Source organism: Dasypus novemcinctus, chromosome 22, assembly GCF_030445035.2.
Source record: "Dasypus novemcinctus isolate mDasNov1 chromosome 22, mDasNov1.1.hap2, whole genome shotgun sequence".
NCBI lineage: Eukaryota > Metazoa > Chordata > Mammalia > Cingulata > Dasypodidae > Dasypus > Dasypus novemcinctus.
In genome coordinates, this window is record NC_080694.1 from 64,398,967 (window position 1) to 64,415,870 (window position 16,904).

A 16,904-nucleotide genomic window follows, 5' to 3' on the forward strand; every position below is an offset into this window, starting at 1 on the left:
AGGGGTTAGGGCGTCCATCTACCACATGGGAGGTCCGCGGTTCAAACCCCGGGCCTCCTTGACCCGTGTGCAGCTGGCCCACGAGCAGTGCTGATGCGCGCAAGGAGTGCCGTGCCACGCAGGGGTGTCCCCCGTGTAGGGGAGCCCCACGCGCAAGGAGCACGCCTGGTAAGGAACGCCGCTCACCGCGAAAGAAAGTGCAGCCTGCCCAGAAATTGCGCGGCACACACGGAGAGCTGACACAAGATGACACAATGAAAAGAAACACAGATTCCGTGCCACTGATGACAACAGAAACGAACAAAGAAGACACAGCAAATAGACACAGAGAACAGATAACTGGGGTAGGGGGGAAAAGGGGAGAGAAAAAAAAATCCCTATTGATTAGGTAAGAAGGAAATATATCAAAGAAATATGTAAACTGTATAGCTTTCTTCACAATCAATAATAAACAATAAGCAATTAAATAAAATATATGATATTAGTAAAGATAAACCTAACAAGATATGTGGAATATTTTTCATGAGAAAGTATTATTTATCTTTACCAAAAGGAAAGAAAAACTTTAATAAATTGGGACAAATAAAAATCATTATTTAAAATGCAAAGTGTAATGCAGATATTTCAAACAATTTCTTATATTGTGTTTGAATTGTAACAAATTTATTTCAAATTTATTTGGACAAATGGGTTAGAAGGGGCAAGACATTTTTAGAAAGAGTAATGTGGGAGGATTTGCTCTGCCAGGTACTGAAACGTTCTATCAAGCATTAAAAGTTAGAAGTACTGATTTGAAGGTGATTGAAATGAAACGGAAAGGTTCAAAACTGGCCCAGTTCATTTTACCTGAGAATATTGACTAAGAAAAGAGGGTCAATACAAATTAATAAGTGTTGAAGGACTGTTTGATAAACAGCATGGGTTAAATTAATGAAGTGTCTAGAGATATTAGCCAAAGTTAAATCTAATTTTCAAAAATAGTCATTTACATAAATTTCAAATAGAAATTTTAAATGTATAAAATTTACTACACAAAAATAGGAAGTAAACATGTATGTTCATATTTATTTTGCAGAATGGAAAATAAATTTGTAAACAATGGAGTAATGAAAACATCACAAAGGAAATAATATATTATAGAATAAAAGTAGTAGAAACACTTTTGTTTGCCAAAAGCCACTGTATTAGTTTGATATGGTTCATGAATTCCAAAATTAAATATTGGATTATATTTCTAAATGGGTCTGTACCTGGGCATGATTAATTTATGATTAGGGCTTTGACTGGGCCATGTCAGTAGAGTGTTTGGTGGGTGGAGACTCATAGATAAAAGACATGGCGAATGACAGAGTTAGAGGGGTTTTTTTGCTGTTGAACTTTTCCTGCTGGAACCCAGAGAAATGAACACAAAGGAGAAGAACACAGAGGAATAGAGATGGCTCCTTACACATGGCAGAATCCCCAGGGAGAGGGAGAGCACTGCTCACCTGATAGTCTACAGCTGACCTTCTGGAGAACACTGGAGAGCTGAGACTGGAGAGAATTGAACCCTGGGAAGAGAGGAACACAGGGAGCCTGAATCCTGACAGATGTCAGTAGACATCTGGCTCCAGCATGTGGCAAAAGACTGGTGAGTGAAGTAACTTCCATTTTATGGCCTGGTAACTCTAAGCTTCTACCCCAAATAAATACCCTTTATGAAAACCAACAGATTCCTGGTATTTTGCATCAGAACCCTTTGACTGACTAATATAGCCACCATAAACATTTTTAAAATCCTAACTTAAACAAAAATTTACATCAGGGATAACAGAAAAAACCATTTTATAAAAATCAAAAAGAAAAATAAAATAGCTAAATCAGGCATATGTTCAGCAACACTGGAATCAAAGAAATGAAAACTATGACTAATAAGATAATTTTTCAACTATCACATAAACAATTTTTTTATGTTGCTTTTCATAAATCAATAATGAAATTTTAAAAACCTTATTAAGATGTTTCATCAAACAAACATTTAAGAAGAAGACAATTAGATTACAAAAAATAAGACTGACATTTTAAATATAGTACTTTAATATGATTCCAGTGGCTTCCTCTCTCTTTGTCTGAATTTAGTTTATTATAAAAGACTCTAGTAATAGGATTAAGACCATCCTGATTGAGGTGGGTCTCACCTTAACTGAAGTAGACTCACCAAAATGTCCTGCACACAGTGGGTTCCCAACCACAGAAATAGACAAGATTTAATAGCACATCTTTCCTTTTTTTATTGTACTTTTTTGAAGATACACAGATCACAAAAAAATGTTACATTAAAAAAATATGAAATTCCCATATACTCCACATCCCACCCCACCCCACTCCTCCCACATCAACAACCTCTTTCATCATTGAGGCACATTCATTGCATTTGGTGAATACATTTTGGACCACTGCTGCACTGCATGGAAAATAGTTCACATTGTTGTTTACACTCTCCCCCAGTATATTCACTGGGTTATGGCAGGATATATAATGTCCAGGATCAGTCCCTACAATATCATTTAGGACAATTCCAAGTGCCAAAGTTACCCCTACATCACATCTCTTCTTCCCTCTTCCTGCCCTCAACAACTGTCGTGGCCACTTCCTCCACATCAAGCTACACTTTCTTCCATTACTAGTCATAATAGTTCTATAGTGGAATACCAGTAAGTACCCTCTAATCTATATTTACTCCTCCATCCTTGGACCGTGTGATGGTGATGTCCACTCCACCTCTATATCTGGAGGGGGCTTAGATCTCACATGGCTCATGGATGCGATTCTCCTGCTTGGAGTTGTAGGCACTCTCAATTCCCTGGTGTGGTGGTTGACCATCTTCACCTCCCTGTTAGCTGACCAATGAACAGGAGAGTAGGAGCTGCAACTCTGCTGAGAACACATCTTTCTGAGGTACATACAGCTTCAAACTATCACATTAAGTTACTTGGCAATGTGGAATTAAGGTTGCTAATCAGATAACCTTATGATAAGGATGCTGTCCTGAATTACCAGAGTGGCCCAATGCAGTGTACACACAAGGAGCTTAAATGATGGGATTGGGAGTCAATGTCAGAGTGATGCCATGTGAGGAAGATTCACCCAGCCATTGCTGTGAAAATGCAATGTGGAGCCTCTAAGAACTGGAAATGACAAAACCAAAAGGATGTCCTTGTGCTGGTAGAATCTTTACATGGATGCCAAGTGCAGCAAGAATGAGCCAAACCAAAGTTCTATGGTGAGAACTATCATGCTCACAGGCCCTAGAACAAGAAGGACAACACACCTCACAGGCCACGGAGCTGCATGGTGAAGTTTAAAGTACACAGGCCCTGGAGCAGGGAGGAGCAGCACACCTTGCAGGCCACAGGGCTGCATGGTGAAGTTTAAACTGACAGATTCTAGAACAAGAGGAGAAGGAGGCCTCACAGGCCACAGAGCTATATGGGATTCTGACGTGAGGAGGGGTCGGGTTTGAGTGAGGTAGAGATGGGGGACTTGGGGGTTTAGCACTGATGGGAAAAGGGGGTGAACTTGCCTTCTGAGCATCCCTGGAGTCCACTGGAGTCAGACTCCGGGTTTTGCAGAGAGTGGGAGAGAAGGAGCGCTCAGCAGCCCTTGTGCCTCCTTGAGGTTTCCATCTCTTCCCAGAGCTCCCACCCAGCCCGCTTGAAAGTAGCACCTGGGGACCCTGAAAAGTATAAAGTACTTTTTATCTACTCTCTATTCCTTTTCTGTGGGATGTTGTTGTAAAAAATAAACTGTTAATATTAGAATAATTTTACACTTACACAAAAATGGTGTAGGTGCTGAGAGAGCTCACATACAACCCCATTTCCCACATTGTTAGCATCTTGCATTCCTCTAGCACTTTGTTCCTGCTCATGACACAGTATGGATGCATTATTAGTAACTAATCTGAAATTCATGTGGATTTCATTAGCTTCACCCCAGGTCCTCTCCCTGTCCCAGAATCCCATCCAAGGCACCGCATCACATTTAGTCCCATCGGGTCTCCTTCAGCTCTTCTGGCTGTGACAGTTTCTCAGACTTTCCTTGTTTTTGATGACATTGGCAGTTTTGAGGAGTCTTGGTCAGGATGTGTAGACTGCCTCTCGATTTCAGTTTGGTTGATGTTTTTCTCATGGTTAGAAGGAGGCTTTGGGTTTTAGGGACAAGGCCACGTAGATGCCATATCTCAATGGAATAGGAAGAGTTCATGTTGTGACCCTGATTCATCTCTGGTGATGTTTGCTGGGTTTCCTGGCTAAGATAGTGTTTCCCAGGAGTCCACAGCCTGAAATCACTGTTGACATCCCCCTTCCATTGTCCTCTTTGGAAGGACGTCTTTGTACAGTCCACACTTAAGGGGGGAGTGGAGTTGTACTCAACTCACTGTGGTGGAGCATCTACATAAATCGTTGGGAATTCTTGAGTTTGGGAGCTTTGTCTATTCTTGCAGCATTTAATTATTTATCCAGTCATTTACAGGCTCATGGATATTAATTTTGTGCTTTTTCTGTGATATTCTGTGATATTTATTTTGTTGCTCAGATTATTCCAGTTTTGGGAAATGGATCTGGTTCAAGCAGTTGGGCTCCTGTCTACCATTATCCAGGGTTCAATGCCCATGACCACTTGGTGAAGGCAAGCTGGCCATCACAATAGCGTCTCCCCCCCCAGTGTCACCCCATGACAAAGTGCTGGCCATTGCAGAGAGCTGGTGCAGCAAGATGATGCAACAAGAGACACAGAGGAGAGACAATAAGAGACATAGCAGAACAGGGAGCTGAGGTGGCACAGAAGATTGATCGCCTTTGTCCCACTCTGGAATGTCTCAGGATGGGTTCCCTGAGCCACCCAAAGAGAATATAAGCAGTCACAGAAGAACACACAGTGAATGAACACAGAGAGCAGACAATGGGGTGGTGGTGGGGGGAAGAGAAATAAATAAATAATTCTTAGAAAGAATTGTTCCAGTTTTGGTCATAGAGAGCCCTTCCAGTAGGCTCCAGTTTCTTCTGACATGTCCCCATGGTTTTATGTTTTGGATAATACTCACTTGCTCACACTCCTATATACTCCAGACTCATCCTATGTATTTCCTACCCCAGCCCTAGATTCGGCCTTTTCTGCAAGGACCGTTGGTTCAGTTTTGAGATAATGGCACTAGAAACTGAGGTCTAGGCACTGGGTTTGTTCATTGCTATTGGGGCTTCATTGCTTGTAGGCCATCAGCAGAGAGAAGTAGGAAATGTGTGTGTATACCAATGCATGTGTAACACATCTATAATACATGCACATACACATATACCAATGTTTACTCTAAACTACATTAAGCTAAACATGAGTTGACTCCTTGTCTCCAACTCTAATCCTATATCATATATGTCATTCTGGCTTTCCTCCTTGTAAATCTGTAATCTCCCACTTCTAAGTGAGAAATTTGGCTCTCACCACCCACCACATATTTATTGTTCAGTCCTCATACACATGGGTAGTGACTTCAGAATTGTTAACCGCTACCCCCTGAGAAACAACTTTGCCAACTACAGTCAGTGCTTATGCATAATTCCTTCTGCCTTCATGCTTACAATTTCCAGGCTTCTCCAAAGATGCTCAGTCATGCAGTCCTTCCCTGATCCTTCAGTGAGGTCATGCCATGCACCTGTCATACAGCTAGATCCTTCTGCCACAGTCTGCAGCCGTCCTGGGACTTCTCACTTGCCAGGATGGTTTTTTATAGTTTTCACACTTAATGTTTATTCTTTGTGATGTAAGATTTATGGTTTTAGACACAGTGTCATATACCCACCCAAAAGTACAACACAGACTAGGGTCGGGGACCTAAAAATCCCTTGTGCTTCACCTAAACAATGCTTCACCCTCCCCAAGGTCATGGCAACCAGAGATGTGCTTTCAGTATCTATAGACTTGTCTTTCCAGAATTTGATGGAGATGGAATCAGACAACACGAAGCCTTCTTAGAGTGGCTTCTTTCACTTACAACACCCTGCCCCGCGCCCTCCTACCACCCCCCCCCCTACACCTTCTCATCATTATGCTCTCCTTAGCCTCCTCAGCCCAGGCCATGCCCCTTTGGGCCGCCCTTCTTCAACCGCCTGGTTTCCTCTTTCTCTCCCCTCACTCCCCCACCTTCCCCACCATGTACTCCCCCAACTGCGACTTCCTCCCAGAAAGCTGCGACCCCCTCGCCCTTCCTGTCTCCTCGTCGTTGCCAAATGTCTCCATCCCTATTCCCCTCGACGCCTTGCAGTTCGTCACCAACCTTTCCCTGTGCGTAAACCCCCGCAATAACTCGTGCCTTTTTCTCACCAACGCCACTCTTCTTGACCTCTCCCCCACCTCCCCCCTCAACGTCAACTCCTCCTTCAACGCCTCCGCTCTCAATGTCACAGGTCCCTGGCTTTTCCCCACCAACTCCGCCCCCATGCCCAGTTCCCACCCCTTCATGCAGCCCCTCGTCCAGCCCTGCCACGCCGACACCCTGCCGGCCCGCCTTCCCACTTTCCCTTGGACCCCCTGCCTCTACCCCACGCCTCGCATTGGTGGCCTCTTCCACGGAGCCCCCTGCAACATCTCCGACCCCCACAACCTTACCCCCTGCTATGCAAACCCCTTCCAAGTTTCCCACCTGGTCCCCCGCACGTTTAGCGTCATGTCCCTGTGCAACCCCCACACCTGCTTCGATCTCCGTGCCCTTACCTGCCACCCCAATTGCCTTGTCTCCCACGCCAACGTCTCGGTTATCACCCATACTGTCTCCTCGCCTACAACCCCTCCCCCCAACGTCACCTTCACCTCCACCCCGTTCGTTCGACACCCTTACTATTTCCTTTTATGCCCCCCTCCTTCCGAATCCACCCTCACCAACTGCAGCCTCGCAAACCACTGGAACTCTTCCTTCCCTTCCGCCTTTCTGGTGATGCAGCCCCGCGTTGTGTGGCTCCCCGTTGACTCCCCCGACTGGGTTGCCCCCCAGCTGGTAGATCTCCCCCTTTCTCGCCACCCCCGAGATTTTGGCATCACAGCCGCCATTACTGCTGCCGTCCTCGCATCCCTCGCAGCCGCCACCACCGCGGCGGCGGCCCTTGCTGTCTCTTCTGGCGCTGCCTCCGCCGTCATCAACGCATCCACAGCAGCAGCCCTTGCCCTCGGCGACCAAAGCAACATCAACTACCTTCACCACCAAGCCTTATTCAACCTACAGCAGCAAATCGACCTGCTCGCCGCTGACGTTGCCGCCCTCTACGACATAGCCACCACCACCTGTGATGCCCGTTGGCCCCTCTCTAGCTTCTGCTTAACCCCCCACCCCGTCAACTCGTCGGTGACCGCCCGCCTTGCACTACGCCAATGGATGTTTTCCTCTTACAACACCTCCTTCCTCAACTACACCCACTCCCTCCAGCAACACATCCTCACCCTCGAATCCGTCAAGCCCCCAACCCTCTCAGCTTCCCTCCTTAGAGACGTGCTCCAAAAATTCCTCTCCCTTTTCCAACCCTCCAGCCTCCTCCTCTACGCCTTCCTTTTCCTCCTTCTCCTCCTCCTCCTAGGCCTCGCCTGCTGTATCCGCAAGTCCGTTCGCCAGCACCGAGAGCGGCAAAGGCTCTTGGCCACAGCTGTCCTAGTCCTCTCCCAAAGCCATCCCCTTCCCGAGGAGGCCCGGCACGCCCAGGTGTGGCTCACGGAGGTGGCAGGAGGCGGCCATCGATAGGGCCCATCGTGGCCACCTCGAGCTGCGGGTACGGGTTCTCTGCCCTCCGCATGGGGAATCGGGCATTTCAGCCGCCCTCCCCTCTGCTCACGCCCCCCTCGTGCCCCCACGCCCCCTGCCAGTAGCCCCTCCTCATTCCTTTCTCTCCTATTTCCCCTCCTCTCACCCCCCTCATCTTTCCTCCCTACAAAATGTCAATCCCACAAAACCTGTGCGTTCTTATTTTCGAAAGAGGGAGCAATTGTCCCCTGCTCCCACCCTGCCTTTCGCTTCCTTACACTTTGCCCGCCTGTTCCTCGTAACCTCCCTGTATTATGGCCCTTCTCAGCAGCAGTTTGTGCTGCTGCCTCCCTCTGCCCCTCCTCCCAGCCACTGTTATCTTCCCCCTCCCAGCCGATCGCTGTTCTCCCCGCCTCATTTCAACCGCCCTCATCCCGTATCCGCCCCGGCACAACCTCGGAAACAACCCCCTCTGCCATCAATGGCTTACGTCATAAACCGCAGGTCCGCCCTTGCCTCTGCAGCCAATCCTCAGCTGCCCCGCGGACATGCCCCTCCCACAACCTCCCCGCCTCCATGACACTATAAAACCCCATGTACTTCCCGAATAAAATCAGACCTGCGCATAGACCTCGTCTCCGTGGTTTTTCCTCCATCGAACCGCGCGTCCCCACCAAGCCTTGAGCCGCCCGCTGCCGCCCCGGTCAGGCCGTGGCGTAGGCCCAATCCCCGGCAGCGACTCGCCTGCAGTGACCCGCCTGCAGTGCCGCAGCGGAGGCCAACAACAACATGCATTTAAAATTCATACATTATCTTGCATGAATTTATAGCTCATTCCTTTTGGTGGCTGAATAATATTGTGTACTATGGATCAATGGATTACCACCGATTTTTCAAACGAGGTTCTGTGGATTGAACCCCAACTTCGTATGTGGGAAGCTGGTACTCAAACTACTGAGATACAGTCACTTCACAACCACTAACTGTTTTATCTATTCACATAGTGAAGGTAAATAAGGTTGCATCAAGTTTTGGGGAATTATTAAGCGCTATAAGGCTTTCTATGCAGGTTTTTATGTAAATATAAGTTGTTAAATTAGATGAGCAAATACCTGGGAGTGGCATTTCTGGGTTGTAAGTTAAGTCCATGCTTAGCTTTTTAAGAACCTGCCTAATGCCTTCCTTGGTGGCTGCACCCTTTGGACTTCCTACCAGCAGGGAGTGCAGGTCCCTGGGACTCCACGGCCTTGTCAGTGCAGGTGTCACCACTTGTGACCAACTGAAAATCACCTCGAAACACCACCAATGACCTCTACATCCTGATCCCTGAAACCTGTGAATATTACCTTATATGGCAAATGGGGCCTTTGCATAGGTAATTGATCTCGAGTTGGGGAATTAGCCAGGATGATCCCCATGGGCTCTAGGTATGATCACATGGATCTCATAACAGGGAAGGAGGTTGAGATTTTACAAAACCCAGAGGAGAAGGTGGTGAGAAGACAGAGCAGATATTTGATGATGTTCACCTTGAAGGTTATAGTGATACAGCCAGAAGCCAAGGAGAGCAGGTATCCACCAGAAGTGAAAGCAGAAGACACAGGTTCTCTCTCTGCTCAAGCCTCTAAAGGGAGCCAGGCCTGGCTGACACCTTGATTCCAACCAGGGACATTGATTTTGGATTTCCAGCTTCCAAAATTATGAGAACATAAATTTCTATTGTTCATTGCCACCAAATGTGAAAATTTATTCCACTGGGAACAAGAAACTAACTCACCGGTTTATTTTATTTTACTTTATTTTAGCCATTCTAACAGGTGTGTGCACGGGCACCTCATGGTGGTTTCATCTGCACTTCCCTGATGACAATGACACTGAGCATGTTTCTAGGTGCTTATTGGCCATCTATGTATCTTCTTTTGTGAGGTGTCTGTTTAGACTGTAGCCCATTTAAAAAATTGGGTTCTTTTCTTATTGCTGTGTTTTAACAGTTCTTTACATATTCTGTGAAGAAATTCTTTATCAGAAATTTGAAATATTTTGAAATATTTTATCTCTCTGACTTGAGGGAATGATAAAATGTAAGCTCTCAAATGAAAATTAGAATGTTGGAAAACTTGTATCCATCACCTTCAGCTTAACAGCTTTGCAATATTTACTCATTTTCTGGTGGGATCTGTGTTAACTGTAACAAGTATCACCTTTCGGAAATATGTAAAGAAACATGTTCATACTGGAAGATGTACATAACTCAGTGGGCCAATGTGTTACTTTAAAACCTTCATGCATTACTACAAGATCCATTCAATGTGCAAAGAGAGAACTGAGGATTTCAAGGTCATAGGATGAAATATTCTAGATTTCAGACTGCAACTCACTTTCAGAAACTACACTTGTGTGCTTTTAGTATAGTGTCAAAGATGAATGTCAACACTCATCTAAAAAGGGTCTTAAAAATACTCTTTTCCAACTATATTTACATGTGAACCTACATTTTTGGTTCAGACCTAAATAAATAATTTAATACAATAAAAAATTCCAGGGGTGCTCTATTGAGTCAGCTAAGAAAGATTTGCACAAATGTACATTGATTCACTCTTCTTTTTCCATTGTTTTCTTTTGGAATTAGTTATCAATGTGTAATGAGTTTTTGTAGATGTATTATTCTATAGCGATCTGCCTTTTAAATTCCTTTTAATTTCTGGTATGGTCAGTAGCAGTAGAGGTCACCAGAATCTCCTCGGGGTCCTCAGTAATCTGTAAGCTGTGAAGTCAGGACCAGGCCTCACTGACAGGGGGTGACAGTGCTTGGTGCAAGGCTGCAGTCGGGGCCAGTCCAGGACCCGGTCTCAGGTCTCAGGGTCTCGCCCCGAGGCTGGCGTGGGGGGGCGTGGAGGCCAAGGGGGGAGTCCCCGGTGCCCGCAGTTTGATTCTCCGTCTCCCAACCCATGTCAGGTCCTGTGGCCCCGACCCTCGTGACGCGGGCCCAGGGCTGCCTCCCATTGCGGGCCCGGTTCTGGAGAAGCCAATCACCGTCCCCGCGGCCCATATAGAGCCGACCGCCTGACTCAGGTTCCTCCAGACCCGGGGATCCAGCCATGGCGCCGGGGACCCTCCTCTTGCTGCTCTCGGGGGCCCTGGCCCTGACCCCGACCCGGGCGGGTGAGTGCGGGGGCGGGGGTCGCTGCCCCGGAGGGAGGCGAGGGGACCTCCGGGACGACAGGACCCCGGAAGCCACGACACCCCCCCTCCGCTGATCCCCGCCCCTTTCCTGTCCCCCCAGGCCCCCACTCCCTCAGGTATTTCAGCACTGCGGTGTCCCGGCCCGAGCGCGGGGACACCCACTTCATCGCCGTGGGCTACGTGGACGACACGCAGGGCGTGCGGTTCGACAGCGACGCGGAGAGTCCGAGGTTGGAGCCGCGGGCGCCGTGGGTGGAGCAGGAGGGGCCCGAGTACTGGGGGGAGCAGACGCGGAGGGCCAAGCGGAACGCTCAGACTTCCCGGGAGTACCTGCGGACCCTGCGCGGCTACTACAACCACAGCGAGGCCGGTGAGCCACGGGGGCCCGGTGTCATCCTGAGTCTCGGGCCCCACTGCTCCCCGAGGCCGCGGGACCCGGGACCCCCAACACGGGAGCGCGGGAGGGACTTTTACTCGGTTTCGTTTTCTGATTAGACCAGAGTGGCCCTGACGAGTCAGTGCCGGAGCGGGGCGGGCAGGTGGGCGGGCCTGTGGGCGGGGCTGACCTCGGGGCGGGGCCAGGGTCTCACACCCTCCAGAGGATGTTTGGCTGCGACATGGACCCCGAAGGGCGCCTGCTCCGCGGGTACATTCAGTTCGCCTACGACGGCGCCGACTACCTCGCCCTCAACGAGGACCTGCGCTCCTGGACGGCGGCGGACACGGCGGCTCAGATCACCAAGCGCAAGTGGGAGGAGGCGGGGTTTGCGCAGTTCGAGAAAGCCTACCTGGAACACAAGTGTGTGAAGTGGCTGCAGAGATTCCTTGAGAGGGGGAAGGAGACGCTGCTGCGCACAGGTACAGGGGCCTGGGGTGCCTCCCCGATCTCCTCGGGCTGGGCTGCGCCCCCACCTGCGTCCATGGGGAGGGGAAATCCAGTAGGTGCAGGAACACTCTCCTGCCTGGGGTCCAGGGGCGGGGTCGGCCCAGGTGTCCAGACCCTGAACCCTGAGTGACTCGCAGAGGCCCCGCCCTCTGTCAGGACAGTGAAGTGTCCAGCCTCCCCCGGGATGGAGACCATCCCTGAAGCACCTGGGCAGCAGGTCAGCCTTGGGGGCCACCGGGACGTTCTCAGGCCTTGTTCCTGCAGCTTTTCTGAGCCCCTCAGCCTCCACTAGGTCAGGGCTAGAGGTCCCTGCTCACATCACACACCTGGGGCCTCCTGCACTGGACGGTCTCACCTGATCCCAGAACTTCTAAGAATAGGCCTTATCCTGGAACCCCAAGTCCAGGCTGGTGTCTGGGGCTTCCACTGCCCACCAAGACTGTCCTGTCCATTCCTGGTGGTCACATGAGCACTGCTAGAATGGCCAGGAGAGAAATGGAAAGTTCCTGAAGTTTCTGACCTTCCGGAAGACCCCCCAAGGACACAGGTGACCCGCCACCCCATCTCTGACCGTGGGGTCACCCTGAGGTGCTGGGCCCTGGGCTTCTACCCCGCGGAGATCACGCTGACCTGGCAGCGGGACGGGGAGGACCAGACCCAGGACATGGAGTTTGTGGAGACCAGGCCTGCAGGGGACGGAACCTTCCAGAAGTGGGCAGCTGTGGAGGTGCCTTCTGGGGAGGAAGAGAGATACACGTGCCACGTGCAGCACGAGGGGCTGCCCGAGCCCCTCACCCTGAGATGGGGTAAGTGGGACGAGGTCGGGGCCTCCTCTAGGGAAGCAGGAGCCCTTCTGAGGTCCTCCAGAGGGTCAGGGCTGAGCCTGGGGTCAGGGCCCCTGACCTTCCCCCCTTCTCAGAGCCGCCTTCCCGGCCCCCCATCTTCATCGTGGGAATCGTGGCTGCCCTGGTCATCCTTGGAGTGTCCGTGGTGGCTGCAGTTCTGATCTGGAGGAGGAAGAGCTCAGGTAGGGGAGGGGCGGTTCTGAGGTTTCTTGTCCAGGGGGGCTTCCAGCCCAGGTAGCAGTGTGCCCTGCCCCTTCCTAGTGCTGTGAAGCCCCTCCTCACACACGTGCCCATCCAGTCTGGGCCTGTCACCACACTTACTTTATAAACCTGTGAGAGAAGTAGGACAATGTCCCCATGATGACGTGGAGGCCCCTGTTCCCAGTAGTCAGAGGGAAAGGGCTGCTGAGGACAGACCTCCAGGAGGGCAGAAGGTCCAGCCCCAGACATCTCCTACCTCATGTTTCTTGATCCTGCCTTGTGTCTGCAGTTATGGTTCTGGAAACTTCCCTGGATCCAGGACTAGTTCTCAGGACCTCATGTCCTGCTCTCACTAGTTGTTTTTCCACAGATGGAACAGGAGGGAGCTACGCTCAGGCTGCTTGTAAGTGAGGATGGAGGGGGAGGTGGTGTGGAGGGTCAAGGCTGACCTGAGGCTTTGGGGAGTGTAGATGGAGCCCAAGGGGCAGCTCGGCCCATCACTCCTTGACTCACATCTCCCTGTGGCTCTGACCAGACCCTGTGTTTGTTCCTCTCCAGCCAGTGACAGTGCCAAGGGCTCTGATGAGTCTCTCGAGGCTTCTGGAGGTGAGACCCTGGGAGCCTGAGGACCCTGGGTCCTGGGGATTCCTTGGACGTGGACATGAGGACTGTGAAGGGCTCGTCATGACGTCAGGATTTACAGAGCTGACCTGAACGTGTTCTTGATTGTCTTCTTCTGTAGCGTGACAAAGCTGCTTTGTGGGGGACGGAGAGATTCCAGAGCTGTTCATGCCCCTCGTGTGATTTCAAGTCCCCCTTCCTTTAGAATGTGACGACTTTTCTTCCTGCAGTTGGCATCTGTGTGTCTGCACTCCCAGAACCTTGGGCAGTGAGGGCTCGTGTGGCCAGTCATTCCGCCTTGGCCTGGTCCACCCTCAGTGCCCCTCATTTCTTGTTTGCTTGATAGTTCTGTGATGATGGAGGAACATGGCTTTTCTTGCTCCTCTCCATGAGGGCTGCTTTGCTCCTGCTCTGTGTCCCCCTCTCTGACTTCAGAAGGTGTCGTGTTGACTGTCCCTGACTCCTGAGGCCCAGGGCGGCTCCTGCCTTTGAGCTTCTCTGATACCAAGAGACTGATTTTCAGACCATCCAGCTTCTGCCTCGTGCTGAGCTGTTACCTGGCTGTTCTTTCCATGCTTTCCCCCATCTTTTCTAAGGAATCAGTTCAGGAATTAGCACTGAAAAGGATAGACATTTTGACTTAATTATATCCTGGTGGTTTGGTCCTTCTCTGCCACCTGCCCTCCTTCTCTGCCCTTACCCAGCTCCACTGGCCCCAATGCTGGCTGCAGCCTAAGCCCATGGATTGGTAGAGCAGGTCCTAGTGTAGACCCACAGGTGGGCAATGGGGTGTTAGCTTGGATTGCTCTTGTCTTGGAGGGAGTTGAAATTGTGCTGTAGTCACGAGGGGGATGGAGAGGAGGGGAGGGAGAGCAGCACTTCTGAGGACAGTCCTGGTGGCTTCAGTGTCAAGTGAGTGGAGGTTGTGCCGTCGCTGCCAGGAGACCACAGCTGTGTTAGGAAAAGCACTGGGGGGTCCTCACTGACCACCCCTGTACCTGGTGTTGGTGGAGGACTGTGCAGGATGCCCCTTTTTAGCTTCTGGGAAACATTTGTGAACTAAAACTGTCAAAATCTCTGGCCTTGGTTGGATGGAAGGCGCTTTATGACCATGGGTGGTCAGTGGGTGCCTCACTGAGGCTGTGGCCTTTGAGGACAGCTTGAAGGTCATGTAGGGCACGTCTCTGAGGATGTCTTGGAAGGTCTTCCCAGGCAGGGAACAGGGCAGTGCGTTGCAATGGACAGGGGTGGCCTGTGGTTCTGGGAAGGGCAAGAGGCCAGAGAGGCTGCAGCAGTGTCACGGAGATGGGCAGAGTTCGGCCAGATCTTGGGGGCCTTGTGGATATGGGACAGCTTAATTTTTCTGCACGAGATGGACTTAAAAGACGTTTTGAAAATGAGACCCATGTTGTGATTTCTCTGACACAATTACTCCGGCTGCTGTGTTGAGAACAGCAATGAGGTGAGGAGCAGTGAGAGAGTTGGGAAAATATGAAATCAGTGCAGTGTTCAAACTAGAGATGTGAGTTGCTCTGCTTGGGAATGGAGCAGGGATAATAGTGGGAAATAGAAGTGTATATTTCTAAATATTATATGGTTTCCTAATGGATGAAATTTGGGCTGTGAGAGAATAAGCAACTAGGAAGACATGAAAAAATTCATCTATTTAAAGGAGAGGAATTGCAAATCAAAAGGTGGTGTTCTCAGTGCAGGTGGGAAAGACTCTGGAAGGAGGATAATTGAAGGGTCATTACAGGCATTCTTTTTAGGAAAAGATGAATCTGAGATGTCCATCAGAAATGTAAGTGAGGTTGTCAGTTGCCACTGGAAATAGGAATCTGGAGATTAGGAGAAGTGTCTGGGCTGGAGACACAGATTTGGGGGTGAGGCCATAAAGTGATATTTTGAACCTAAGGAGAAGACGAGGTCACCCAGGGTGTGATTAGCTACAGAAAGGAGAGGAGCAAGGTTGACCTTGGACCTCCCAGAGCTCAGTGATTCATGGACCAGACTTGAGTGACCACACAGCTCTGGCACCACATTTGGAAGGCACGTAGTCCAGGGAGCCCCAAACTTCTCTGTGCGCAGGTATCTCCTGACATCCCACAAGGATCTAGAAGGTCTGGAGGAGCACGAGGTTCTGTGTTCATAACAAGGGGGTGATGAGTGGCTGGATTTCAGGTGCATCTTTAGAGTCAGAATGCAGAGCAGGGAGGCCATGTGTCTGTGCTCCCGCTCCCCTGGGGTGGTGGAATGCACCTTCTGGGCTCTCGCCCCATGTCCAGAGACGGGGGTCTGGGGAGAAGCCCAAGTGTTTCTTCACAGGCCCCTCGGGTCATCCTGGCTCAGCTGGATGGTGAAGCTTTTTCTGCCAGTGAAAAGCATAGTGCCCCACATGATGCTTAAACCTTATAAAAAAAGTCCTTTCTGGAAAAGAAAAGGAGGACATCTATCATCAGTTATGAGAGTGATGTTGGGAAATGCATGCACTTTTTCTACAATGCAGTGTAGCCAGGTGGCAATTTATAAAGTGGTTCGATGTTCTTTGTAAATTAAATTTCTGAATTCTTGCTATGTGTCCCTGTATCTTAATGGACTTCATGCTCACTTTTTGGTGCAAGCAATGGATTTAGATTTTTCTAATCTCAACAAAGGAATTCATAAATGTGATCTGGGGACTCACTTTATTTTGGGGAAAGCCACAGAAACAGGAGCTTGAGGCCACACAGCCAGGGACAGAATCCACAACCTGCCCGAGGTCAGGTCCCCCAAGGCCACTGCTGCTTGGCCACCAATTGGCCTGATGCTGGACATGGGACCTATAGGTCAAAGGCCATGCACCCCTGCCCACTGGACTCTGCACTGTCCAGCATCGCTGGGTCAGAGTGTCCTGAGCCAGAGTCTGCTGTGGTCTGATGGGAAGGCCAAGGCTCCTCCATGTCCAGCTCAAGCATGTTGGGAAGGTGAGCTTCCCTCTTCATGGTGGGCGGTGGCTCTGCCTCCACCAAGGCTCCTAAGTGTGGAATTCCCTGGTGTGGGAAGAGGTCCAGGTGCTGCAGGATGGGCATGGAGGATGGAAAGTGAGGACAGATGTTGATTCCTGGAGCTGGGGTCAGCCTGGAACTATATCTGGTACATTGTTGGCACTTGGGTTTGGTTGGAGAAACGAGTGACTAATAAATGACATCTTTCAACTCATTCCCTTATAGTCTCTCTTGGGTTTCACCATTTGTTTTTGTCAGTTTATCTTCACAAATAAGTAGAGGACATTGCTGGATGGATACATGATTTCTGAAAACATGTCTTCCTGTCTTTTTCTCATAGTAGGATTAAACAACCTCTGATCTCTAAGACTTCAGAATATCATGTGTGCACTGACATTTCATATAACTTATATTACTTT

At 49.7% G+C, this 16,904-nt stretch overlaps 1 protein-coding gene across 2 annotated transcripts; it reads left to right on the plus strand.

Annotated features, from left to right (window-relative positions):
- The first annotated feature begins 10,608 nt into the window (after positions 1–10,608).
- On the plus strand, positions 10,609–16,071 carry LOC101439564 (patr class I histocompatibility antigen, A-126 alpha chain-like). Of its 2 annotated transcripts, XM_058285405.2 has the most exons (8): positions 10,609–10,927; positions 11,049–11,318; positions 11,531–11,806; positions 12,365–12,640; positions 12,754–12,861; positions 13,251–13,283; positions 13,439–13,486; positions 13,623–16,071. In XM_058285405.2, the coding sequence occupies exons 1-8, from the start codon at positions 10,864–10,866 to the stop codon at positions 13,625–13,627; spliced, it is 1,080 nt and encodes a 359-aa protein (XP_058141388.1). In that variant the 5' UTR covers positions 10,609–10,863; the 3' UTR covers positions 13,628–16,071. The 2 variants fall into 2 exon arrangements, with proteins under 2 accessions (XP_058141388.1, XP_058141387.1); XM_058285404.2 differs by having other exon boundaries at positions 13,439–16,071.
- The last annotated feature ends 833 nt before the right edge of the window (positions 16,072–16,904 follow it).

What these genes read in the sequence shown, in the direction of transcription:
- LOC101439564 (XM_058285404.2), top strand. Translation starts at nt 10,864, where the DNA reads ATGGCGCCGGGGACCCTCCTCTTGCTGCTCTCGGGGGCCCTGGCCCTG. An exon ending in CCTGACCCCGACCCGGGCGG is followed by an intron (nt 10,928 to 11,048) that starts GTGAGTGCGGGG and finishes CTGTCCCCCCAG; the next exon opens with GCCCCCACTCCCTCAGGTAT. An exon ending in CTGGAGGAGGAAGAGCTCAG is followed by an intron (nt 12,862 to 13,250) that starts GTAGGGGAGGGG and finishes GTTTTTCCACAG; the next exon opens with ATGGAACAGGAGGGAGCTAC.